Here is a 12555-nt window from a genome sequence, read left to right on the forward strand (position 1 = left end):
AGTATGAGTTCCTGTGGATGAGTTTAAGTTGTAAGTTAAAACGCTCCCGTGGTGTTTTACAATAACCGTAATTCTTCATCGTACGTATGTCTGCTTCCCTATCTATCTATACTCTAATGTCGACTGTCGATATGAAAATGAATATGGCGGACCAAAATAACAAGGGCGCTAAAAGATTATATTCGGTGAATTGTGATTGAAATTTCGAGTCAGTGACTGTTTGATTTTTTGTATCATAGTAATTACGAATATTATTTACCGTACCGAAATTACCAAATGAGTAGACGTAAGTATTTTTCATATCCCATCCTATACTTGTAAACATAACGCGAGCCTCTGATCGTAGGTAATTGATTTGTTTTCTAATTAAAACGGCAGCACTGTAATTATAATACATGTTACAGGTTTATTATGTCTTCGATAAAAGTGAACTTCGAGATCGGACACGAAGCGTCACTTCGCACGAAGAAAACCCCAGAAGGATTCACTCATGACTGGGAAGTCTTCGTTCGGGGACAAGAAGGCGCTGATATCAGCCACTTTGTGGAAAAAGTCGTATTCTACTTGCACGAGACATTCCCGAAGCCTAAAAGAGGTATTTTTTTTTTCACTTAATTTATGAAGGGCAAGTGATAACGAAATGACTAGCTATTTTTAATGTAGTAGTTTGGTATAGAACAGACTTGAAGTAACAAGTTATAAAAAGGATATTACAAACAAAAAATATATTTAAATCAAAATTTGTGATCAGCTTGTAGCCATGAACCACAAATCCAAGGATCAAAGACAGGCCTAGAGATCATGTTAAAAGAGTAGCAGAGTTTATCAGTTAGATCAGCTCCAACTTATTCTGGTTACTTCATAACATTAGTAATTCAAAAAGTAGTAAGAAACAATTGTTCTGCCTCAGTTAACCCTAAAACTGCTATGGTAATAATTGCTCCGTGTATTTATTGATTGTTATGTCACTACTGAGGTAAATCAATCATTTATTTATCAGCAATTATAGTGGTTATAAGATTTCCTCATATGATTGATAAGGCATAATTAAAGTCCATCCAATTGCAATGCCATATAAAACTGAAACTTAATGAACACATTTGTATTATTTCAGTTGTGAAGGAGCCACCATTCTCCATCAAGGAATCTGGTTATGCTGGTTTTATCTTTCCTATTGAAATATATTTAAAGAATAAAGATGAACCGAAAAAAATAAAATTCACTTATGACTTTACATTACAACAGAGTGGCTTCCTCAAGGACAGGTACATTTTTCCAAATCCAAATGATGAATTCAGAAAGAAGTTGCTGAAAGGCGGAGGAATACCTGTAACCAACAATGCATTTTATACAAATCCAGATCAGGAAAACAGAAGCAGAGACTCATTTATAGATGACAAACAACAGCTTATTGGTAAGCCAAAGCTGACCTCTGAAAATGTTAAAAAACACAAATCTAAAGAGCACAAAGATGAAATGCCTCACAGAACCAGCAGTTTCGAAAATTTGTTTGGTCCACCCATTCAAAAACCACCCAAAGTTTCACCAGATCCTAAAAAGCTCGAAAAAAACAATACAATTGCTAAGCCAGAAAAAAAAGAAAAAGATAGGTCTAGTTCTGACAAGAAGTCTAAGTATGAAAGTAAAGATATTAAGCCAGAAAAACTTAAAGTAAAGGAAGAAAAAGATAAAATTCGTCCAGAAAAAAAAAGTCACAGCAAAGATCAAGAAAGATCTAAAGAAAAAAGCAATAAAAGGCCAAGTGAAAGGCCACCTTCTCCAGAGCCCCCTAAGAAAAAACCAACCATTAGTCCCATCAGAAAGGTAGCCAGCCCAGCCCCACGCTCCAGCAGTGCCTCCAGTGTCAAGGAAGAGTACAAACAACCTAAACACAACTCAGATGCAATTGAACATAAGAAACACAAGGTTGAAGAAAAACCAGTAAAACCAGAAGAGGTCAAAATAGATAAGGATGTAAAGGAAAAGAAGAAGAAAGAAAAGAAAAGCCATGACAGAGACAAAGAAAGGAAAGAAAAGAAGGATTATAAAAAAGAAAGTCATAAGCCCAAAGAGACTCCTACTCCAAAAGAAATTGTCAAGGAAATCCCTAAGCCTAGGGAAGTTCCAAAAGAAAAAGAGGTCATCAAAGAAACTGTGAAAGAGAAGCCACCCAAACCTGAAAAACCTATTAATAAGTTTTCAATTGAAAATCTTAGAAAAAGTCCTCCTCCAGAAAACGAGGAAAGAACTGAAAATCACAAGTCAAAAGAGAAAGGGGATTCTGAAAGAAAACACAAACATAAGAAGAAAGACAAAAAAAGAGATGAATCTAAAGAAAAACACAAAGATTCCAATAAGGAAAAGAAACACAAACATGATAAAAATAGAGAACAACCTCCTGAGAAGCCAGAGGTTGTTGAACGTAGAGAAACACCTATTTTCAAAGAACGACCATTGCCAGAACCTGCTTCACCTATATCTCTTGATACAGCCTCTCAGTGCAGCTCCAAAAGTGGTATGGCTAAGATGTCACATGCTGCTGAGGACATCAATAGCAGCCATTCTGATTCTGAAAGTTCCATGATGGGTGATGAAGATGATGGCAAATCAAAGATGGATAACCCATCGCCTGTGCCACACAAGAGGCCTCCTTCACCAGAGCCTGAGCCAGAGCCAGAGCCTGAAGTAGAGCCAGAACCTGAGCCAGAACCTGAGCCAGAACCCGAGCCAGAACCCGAGCCAGAACCAGAACCAGTAGTGGAAGCCCCTCCACCTCAGCTAAAGGAAAAATCCAAAAAACATAAAGACAAAAAAGACAAAAGAGAAGAAAAACGGCGCAAGCGGAAAGCCAATGAAGAGGAAGACCCAGAGGCTAGAAAAATTGCTAAAAGTGATGTGGGGCCTTCGAAACATGATCCAGATTGTGGTGAAAGTAGTGGGTCCATGTCAGTAGAGACTAAAGTCCAGGACAATGGAGTCTCAAGCAGCCTCGGTGAAGATGCAGAACCTGGAGATTTGTCCCCAGATTACATGGAACAGTTGCGAGGCTTGCAACAGAGAATAATGTTGATTAAAAATAATGAAGATCTCGAAAGGGTTGTGAACTTAATAGCCGAGACTGGGAGGTATGAAGTGACAACCCAAACCTTTGATTTTGATTTGTGCCTCTTAGATCGTTCTACGGTGCAGCAGCTTATTCAACTTGTCGGATGCTAGCTCTTATACTTGATATTTCAATATTGTAAATAGTAAGGGCTCTAGTAGATAGTTTGGTGCGTTGTACAGTCGTTAAAGTTAGCTGCTAGAGAGCAAGTGAGCAGCGTTAATGAAATGTAAATTATGATTAAGAAGAACCTCATAAACATTTAAATTAAATTTTCACACTCGAGTCACTTGAGTTTTGAGTGCAATACTGTATAGGTACCTTTATAAAGATATAAGACTGTTAAAAGATTGTTTAAAAACAGTAATGTACTTTATATGCATTATTGTATTTATTCATTATTATGTAAGTTGATGAACTCAGAGTTTTTAACTAAGTATGTTAATATTTGTAATATAAACCAGTTAGATTGATTTGTTTTGACGAAAATTTCGTACAAAAACTGGAATCATCAACTATGTGGTATCTTAAATTAATAATGTGATTGCATTTTTAAAATAAACTATCTCCACATGATTTAAGTTTGTGCATACTATTATTTTTAGTTTCTTTTTAAAGTATTTTTATTTTTACTGAAGGATACCATCCTTCCTGCATTATATTAGCATAATATAGCCAGATCAAACCATTGGATGTAAAAAGTAATCTCTTATCAGAATTAGTTTACCAAATTGCCTGATAATATTTGCTCATTGGCTCTCATTTATTTAAACGAGCCGTTAAGCTGTTGTATATTAAGTTTGTTACATAACTTATTTTTTAATTTATCTAGTAATCTAGGGATATATTAAAGAGTGTATACTAAATGCTTTGTTTTATTTATTATCTATGAATTATCCTTGAGTAAAAACAAACGATAACGTGTTTCTAAATATATAATATGTTGAAAGTCTTTGCGCGCGACTTCGTCTGCTAAGAATTAGTTTATTACGATCCCGCGGGAATCATGCAATTTTCCGAGATAAAAATTATCATATGTTCTTTCCATGGTCTTATACTACCTCCGCACTAAATCTAATATATATATTTTAGTGCATTTTTTTTATTCCTTCGTCATTTTTAGGGTTCCGGAGCCAAAATGGCAAAAACGGAACCCTTATAGTTTCGCCATGTCTGTCCGTCCGCGGCTTTGCTCAGGGGCTATCAATGCTAGATTGCACGGATATATATGTAAACTACGCCGACAAAATGGTACAATACAAAATTTAAATTTTTTTTAGTGTACTATCAACCAAATCAGTGGTCTACCAATTTTTAAACAAATTCCTATCAAATTAACATGTCGCTAAAGTCGAACTTTCAAGTTGACAGACACGTCTATTGGCATTATTGTTTTATGACAAACAAACGATTATCAACTTTAGGGTGGTAAGCCACATATTTGGCTGATGGTACCTCCCATAGACGTAAAGTGGGGGTTTTTTTTTTTTTCTCGTCCAACCGTATAGTGTGGGGTATCATTAGATAGGTCTTTTAAAACCATTAGGGGTTTGCTAAGACGATTTTTCGATTTTGTGATCTGTTTGCGAAATATTCAACTTTAAAGTGCTAATTTTCATTAAAATCGAGCGTCCCCTTCCTCTAAAATCCGGTGGGTGAATAAATTTGAAAAAATTCAGGACTGTAGTAAGTAATAATAATAATAATCTTTATTGTTCAATAAAAAACCGTAAACAAACAAAATACATTTGAAGCCCTGGAGACTGCGTTAGTTTTCACTGTATTGCAGGCCCCAGTGGTATTGGTATATCAAACTTTCAAGGAAAACTATAACGGTTAAGTTTGCTTGAGAATTATTAGTAGTTTAAGAGTAAATAGCAGCCTAAGGTATAAAATATACCTAAACTTGGAAGATTCTGTCACAGAGTACATATATAAATTCCGTATAAAATACGAAATCCTTAGAAAAATATTACTTAATTTTTTCGTAATGGCTACGGAACCCTATTGCGGGCGTGTCCGACACGCTCTTGGCCGGTTTTTTTTCGCAGACGCCATATTGAAATATATACCCTACGTCACTCCGACAGTTATGACGAATCCAATGATATCTTACAGGGATGTTATGGAGCTCCGTGTCCGTAATCGAAACTATCGGATATCCGCTTTGAGTATTGATCTAGAATTGAGAGGGTATCGCTCACCGGTTGTTTATCATTTTTTCTGGCAAAATTCGCGGGGGGGGGCGATGTACTCTCACATATGCAATTGTATATCCATAACATATCCACACATATCCATCCGTTTAGGCGAGGACCAAAGAAATTGACATACATACCCACATACATATATATTTGTTATAAATTGTTATTATTATTATTTATTATATTACTTAATTGCTTTTTTTGTCTTACTCAGTGCTTTGGTGTCAAACTGTAATGCTGTGTAAGTTTTTACATGTAAATAAATAAACAGTACATACGCTCGAAAAACGTAACCCTCCTTCGGGCAGTCGGGTAAAAGAGCGACAATAACACTTGTCAATATAGTTGTATAGGGGGCTGGTTTTTATAGGTTTGATTGTTTGAAAAGGTGACCTGATTGCATTAAATTCACTCAACAAGACAATTAGTTACAATACCTATTGAAATACACTTTCATAGTTACGAGTAAGATAATTTTGTTAACACAATTTTGAAGAACCCTCCATGAATCACAGCTACCAAGTTTCAATTTAAATCTGCATCACTCCCATTCTCAAAAATTAAGGACGTGGGACGTGGGTAATAATTAACAATCCCTAATGTTATTGGCTGAACTTTCTCGTGGTTTGTACCTACTAAAAAAAAATGGCTCATGAAAGTATCAGGTTTAAAAATACAACTTACATTTTGTTAACGAATCGTTTATTAAAATGAATGAATTAAGTAATAATATTTTTATCTTATGAAACCAATACATAAAAGACCAAATAAAATTGTAATGAAAATTATAGGACTATTGATGTGATGTAAGGAATTATATGAGTATGATTAATGAAAATCCCCCAAGAATGCATGACGTGGTATGAAATGAGTAGTTTTGTATGAATAATGAATCCGATATTTCATCACAGTAATTCTAAGACGATTAAAATGTGCGCAATGTAAATGAGCTAATATTCAGATTTTTATGTAATTGAAACCGTTCAAACTAAAAGTTACAAACATCGATATCTTTTTAAAACTGTTACTGAATAGCTTCAGTTTACACGCTCATTAGAACGCGATTCTTTCACGACAAGATGCTTCGTTTCGCGAGAGTGCAACGGAGATATCTCCGTCGTCTCCTTTCATGCAGCGGTGTCCGGAATACGACAAAAACGCGTTCATCTTTTCTTGCCGCTCTTGTGGATGACCTGACGACATTTGGCGTAGAAATCTCCGATGTACTCAACGGAGATTCCTGCCGATTGCGCCGCTCCCGTCAGGCTGAATTCCTTATATTGTTCCCCATCGCCAGGTTCATTTCCCACGAGTAAGATGAGGAGTGGCGTGGATTTTCCCTGCCTTTCCGGTTCGCCTTGGCCAATGTGAGCTTGCTTTTCATCGGCAGTAAGATGGTGACAAAATTCTAGGATTTGTATGAAGTTGTTTACGTGGGTGGCGCTTTTTTGGGGTATTTGAGGAGGGGTAACGGGCGCGATTGGCCGGGGCGTTGTGCGCGCAGGAACCGGGAACCGCTGCGGAGCTGTACTTCCAGCCAGCGGATCGCGTCTCGGGCGCCGCTCTTCTCGCGTTTCAGATCATCTAGTTCTTGTAGCACTGAAATAAAATGTTATTGCTTGAAGACATTTAGGAGTAAACGTTATGGCGTCCGACGGACAGGTGTTTATTTAACATAACAACCGCATCTTAGGCTAATTAAGAGCGTTCTAAAAACGTTCAGTTCTTATCAGCAATATGGGACTAGGTACGCGAAAATATATTGCACTGTTTTGCATGTGATTTGCAAGTAAAAGAGCCTTTTTGTCAAAGGTCACAGTCATTCAGATCCAATAATGAATTAACTTTCGTCTGACCACTTAATTTCATTTCTTTATTTTTAATTTGTTGAATAATAAATCAATGATGAGTAATGTGTACTTAAATTGACTTTACTTCCTTCACCTACACTGCTATTTTGTTACAATATTGCGTTAAGTTACGTAACTACATCTTTGAGAAATACTCAGGCCTCTATACTTGCATATACATACCGACAGCAGGCACGAGCAGAACGAAGCTCCTGGCCCGCAGTAGTTGTTTGACGCGGCGCAGATGCGAGTGCAGGGCTGCGGCGTCGAGGGCCAGTAAGGCCGGGCCGGCGGCGGCGCGCCCGCTGCGCTCCAGCTCGCGGACTTGGGACGTCAGCCACAGCCGACCCAGGCGACGAAGTAACCCACCCTCGGAGGTTTCCACCTGCCAAATTATGAGTTAAATCAGTGTATGGTTATTATCCATTTAATTAAAATTTAACACTTTAGCTAAAAGTATTTTTAGGTTTTGGTAGTCATAACCTAACCTAATCAACAAAAAGTTGGTAAACCCCGAATTTGTCACTTCAAAGTTCAATATCTCAAAAACGGCTGAACCGATTTTGATGAAACATGTCTAAGAACCATCGCTAGAAAACCTGCTTTCAATTTAAAAAAACGCATTCAAATCGGTCCACCCGTTTAAGAGCTACGGTGCTACAGACAGACAGACACACACACAGACACGCATAGCGGTCAAACTTATAACACCCCTCTTTTTGAGTCGGGGGTCAAAAATGACAAAATCGGAATCCTTCAAATTTTGTCCTGTCCATCCGTTTTCGCGTATGTCACAGGCGTTTTACTCAAAAACGTAGGACACCCACCAACAAAACGGACGGATGACCTGGTTAAAGCCGCGGGTTCAAGGTGGATGCAGGCCGCTTCCTACAGAAGCAACTGGAGGTCTATGGGGGAGGCCTATATCCAACAGTGGACATCCTACAGCTGATATGATGACCAATTGTAGAAAGATTGCTCTGTAAGACATGATATTATTTAAAATGAACTTACCTGCTTACTTGCTTACTTACTTACTTTTTATTGTATTTTTATTTATTAAATTCAAAACAAACAGAATTCTTATAACTGTCATTTAAGTAAATTATAATTTAATAATGTATTGACTTACATGTGGTGTCTTAGAGTTGTGCCACTCCCTACTTCTTTTGTGGTTTATTTTGGTATTCAGCTTGGCAGCAGGCTCTTTTTCAAATAAAATATTTCATTGACCTGTTGAATCTAATACGAGGTATAATCTTAGCTATCTGATTTCCGAAATCAATAAAATTCAGTATTCTCATAACATTTTCTTCATACACTGAGGGCTTGTACTTGTCTAATATTTGCCATTCTGCAGCATCTTTGTCAAATTTGCAGATGTTAGTACCTCTCAAATTCAGATCTTCTGGCAGAGGAATCTTCTTATATTCTAGCTTCAGCTTTTTGGCAATATGTTTGGCATAATCTAGAATTTTGCACTGACTATTTGAATCATTACTTTTTGGGTAGAAATAAAAAGTGAAAATATTTAATAGATCAACAACACATTGAAAAAGTGATTCGCCACTGTCACCACAAGAGAGAATCAAATCCTTTTCTAAAAGAACCCAATCTAATAGTAGCTTAATACTTGGCAAAAAGTTATCCCCAAGCAAAAAATTTTGAATTTCTTCTTCCTTGAGTGGGTTATTTCCAGGGGCTGTTTCCTTCATATGCTTTTTGTGATTGTTGTCTTTCCCATTCACTTCAATATTGTCATTTTTTACAGGTTGTGTTTCTTTTATTTCAACATCTTCAGTGTGTTCTTCAGCAATATGTTCTCCATCAGAACCATTGCAAATTGATCCTTCACTTCTAGAATCATCAGATTTATCAGTTGAATTTGATACAACATCATCGTCATCAGAACTTGCTTCATCTGTAGTCATTTCACTGCTTTCAGTGTCTGCATCACTCAATTCTGAGCTATCAGAAGAATCCATACGCCTCCTACGTCGGCGCTTTGCCACAACTTTCTTTGAATTCAGTTTACTATTACCATTTTGCAACTTCTTGCTGTCATCATCAGTGATCATCTCTTTTGTGTCATCAATCTCAATTTCTGCTGGTTTCAGTGGATTTGTAATTATAATTTCATCTGTAACTGATTTCTCATCCATTACATCATCTTGTCTCTCCACTTTTTCAGGTTCCACATCATTCACTGACACTGTCCGGCCTCTATATTTCTGAGAAGGATTCTTGAACCCTAACTCTTCTAACTGCTTTTGTAGTTTCTGAAGAAGCTGGGACAACAGTGCTAGTGTAAAAGCTTTACCTGCAAATGCTTTTTTGCTCATCTATTTCAACCATTTTTGAGACTGTGAAGAGACAAATTTGTACAATTTTATGGACCAGGTTACCAGTTAGATAAGATGGATTGGTATTTTCTTCTTCTATAGCCTGAACATACTCTTCATAATCTTTGTTCATATCCGGTAATGGTGATTTTACAAATTCCATTGCAATTTTTAATTCATGAGCTATTTTATTGCACCTCTGTGGTACGTTGGTGTCATTTTTGCTGAAATACCATATATCAATTAGGGATAAGAAGTTTGCAACTGTGTTTTGAATATGTTCAGTCTGTGTGTAAGTTTCAGTATCATTTAATGTTTCAGCATACTGCATTTGTTTTTCCAGGATCTTTGCTAAGTTACCTGAAGCCCCTTCAAAAGGTGTGGTGCAGCTTAAGCAATGTATGTAGTAGCAAACGGAATCCAAGTTGTAGTTCTTGTCTAGATAAAGGTTGCCCAACTGATTAAAAGGCATGCCTGAACACATATCAATGTGGGCAGCTTGCAGATAGTATCGCGCAGCAGTAGATGGTTCAAAATTGTGCAATATTTCAACTTGATATCGGCTCAAATCTCCAAGGTAGATCAAGCATTGATAGAGCACATATCGGCCAAACTGTATGTCTTCATCACTTTGGGGATTTCCTGGAACATCCTCTGTGTCCCAGTCTTCCAGTATTGGCTCGTAATCAATTTGCCTGGTAGTATTTTCATATCAGTTTGGATTCTCGTAATGAGGTGATGGAAATGCCCTATCCCGCACACAATGTGGGTAAAAAGGCAGTTATCAGCCGCATTGTCGGATTCCTGAAGCTTTCTAGATGCAGATACAGCTTCATAGTAGCCCTTCCGCCATAAGAGTTCCAGAGACTTCTTACCATAGTTAGATGGATCAAGGAAGAGTAATTTTTCACAATTCTCTCTAAGTTTCTGACGGAGAACTTCAATGTTTGAAGAAAACAGATCGTTTATTGTGCGACTGGATGCGGTTGCCTCGTCTACACGCCTTGCGACGTCACTCACATATCTGTAAACATGATAACACATGGCGTTTAGGTATAGCAATTAAGTCCTAAGTCAAGAAAATAGGATTGTTTACGATTAAAATCCGGCAGTCACTTCTTGAGCTTTGGTTTTTGGTCACCTAAATAATGAGATATAAGAACAATTAATTTAAACAGGCTTAAATTCATACCGATATAGTTTCTTGGCTTTTTCATTGCGCTCAGCAATTTTAGCCTCCAAAATATCGCTACATTCTTCCTGCATTCTCAAGTCATTTTATAAACTTGTCAAGATGTTGATTTTAGAAACACTTTTGATTCCATAACAATTTCACAAATTTTAATGATCCAACTCATTTCACAGTGGTCATAATATTCCTTTACTTTCTTTTACGTAAATTTCAGTATTGGCATGACATTTAAACCCCGCATGGTTATTGGCTGGCTGTGGCAAGGATACAGATAAACAATAAATGAAATTGAACGAATAAGCGGCGGCAGGGCTACTACGAAACTCGAAACTCGAAGTTCGTGTTGTGCGGTCCCTCTGTCACTTATACTATTTAATATGAGAGCGAGAGGGGTACGATACGACTTCGAGTATTGAGTTTCGTAATAGCCCTGCTGAATGCCGCTCGTCACTCGTTTGCTGCGTTTGTACAGCAGGGCTACTACGAAACTCGAAGTTCGTGTCGTGCGGTCTCTCTGACACTTAAACTAGTTAATACGAGAGCGAGAGAGACCGCACGACACGAACTTCGAGTTTCGTGATTCGTAGTAGCCCTGCTGGTCAATCTTGGCAATGGTTTGCATTGCAGCGATATAATATCAGCAGCTGGGCTACTACGAAACTCGAAAATCGAAGTATCGTACCGTCCCCCTCACTCTCGTATTAAATAATATAAGCGTCAGCGGGACGGTACGATACAAACTTCGATTTTTCGTATTTTGTAGTAGCCCAGCGGGTCACGTGACCCTATTTTGAATTTTCGCGCCTCAAAAAAGTAGCGACAAGTCGCCGCGTCGATCAGCAGTGACGCAGCGTCAACATCAACACGGCTGCTTTCAGGAATATTAGAAGCCGATTTCTTAGTAACAATTAATAATCTTATTTAGTAGCAGTCGTGGCAGTGGTACAAATAAAATAAATTAGAGTTAATGAAAATGAAAAATAGCAGTATTTTTTTCCGAAATACCAGCGGTTTTTTTCCAGCGATAAAGCTTAACACTTTCAGCTTTGTCGCTATATTCAGCGGCTACATGAGGCCGCACCTTTATGATTTCACAAGTACCACTGGCTGCAGAAAAATAGTTCTGGGCGCTCCTACACTAGTCCGCGGATCACGGCGCGATTTCGCAGGAAGCGAACTTGCCGCGATTTAACAACGACTCTACACTCGCAATGGTTCGCGGTATTTTCACAGTTATGTTCGCAACGAAATGAAATGGACGTTGAAGTAGCTGTTTGCTGCGTCCTATTATGCGCGTTAGCGTACTACAACTATGTACAATTAAAAAATAAATGCAAATTAAGAAACGGTGGAGAAAACGAAGGTGGTGGATGACAAGTATCCATCGTAATCGATTTTCACCATTTCACAACGACGGTGCAGTTCCAAAACACTCGTCGCGGACTGCGAGTGTGGAGTCATATGCACGTTGCGTCGCGTTCGCGCTTCGCGCCCCTTGACGCGGGACAAAAACCGAACCAAAACAATTGGGGAACAAAGCGCGAAAACCGCGAAAGAAATATGCGAAAACGGCTCTACACTTAGCGTTCGCGCCCCTTCGCAGCCATTGCGCCGATCCGCGGGCTAAGTGTGGAACGGGCTTTCGATTGGACAGTACATGCTGTATAGTACATGCATTAATACACGCCACAAATTCAAATCAGCAGCAGGGCTACTAACGAACTCCGTGCCGTGCGGTCCTTCTGACTGACGCTTATACTGTTTAATACGAGAGCGAGAGGACCGCACGACACGAACTTCGAGTTTAGAGTGTCATAGTAGCCCTGTAGAACGAAAACTACACCGTACAAAAAACAAAAAATCA

At 38.2% G+C, this 12555-nt stretch overlaps 2 protein-coding genes and 1 pseudogene across 2 annotated transcripts; 2 read left to right on the forward strand and 1 right to left on the reverse strand.

Annotated features, from left to right (window-relative positions):
- Positions 1–56: 56 nt before the first annotated feature.
- ear (ENL/AF9-related super elongation complex transcription factor) lies at positions 57–3969 on the forward strand. Its single transcript, XM_074104555.1, has 3 exons — positions 57–286; positions 405–595; positions 1115–3969. Exons 2-3 carry the CDS (start codon positions 412–414, stop codon positions 3214–3216), a joined length of 2286 nt encoding a protein of 761 aa, XP_073960656.1. The 5' UTR covers positions 57–286; positions 405–411; the 3' UTR covers positions 3217–3969.
- A 2029-nt stretch (positions 3970–5998) lies between these two features.
- On the reverse strand, positions 5999–10966 carry LOC141439726 (nonsense-mediated mRNA decay factor SMG5-like). Its single transcript, XM_074104093.1, is given in 8 exon segments — positions 5999–6739; positions 6742–6906; positions 7341–7542; positions 8290–8374; positions 8376–9493; positions 9495–10201; positions 10204–10523; positions 10692–10966. Coding segments are annotated over 8 exon segments (2940 nt in total). The 5' UTR covers positions 10766–10966; the 3' UTR covers positions 5999–6470.
- Positions 10967–11902: 936 nt separating this feature from the next.
- LOC141439991 (uncharacterized) overlaps positions 11903–12555 on the forward strand; it is a 2811-nt pseudogene continuing 2158 nt past the window's right edge.

Source organism: Choristoneura fumiferana, chromosome 21, assembly GCF_025370935.1.
Source record: "Choristoneura fumiferana chromosome 21, NRCan_CFum_1, whole genome shotgun sequence".
NCBI lineage: Eukaryota > Metazoa > Arthropoda > Insecta > Lepidoptera > Tortricidae > Choristoneura > Choristoneura fumiferana.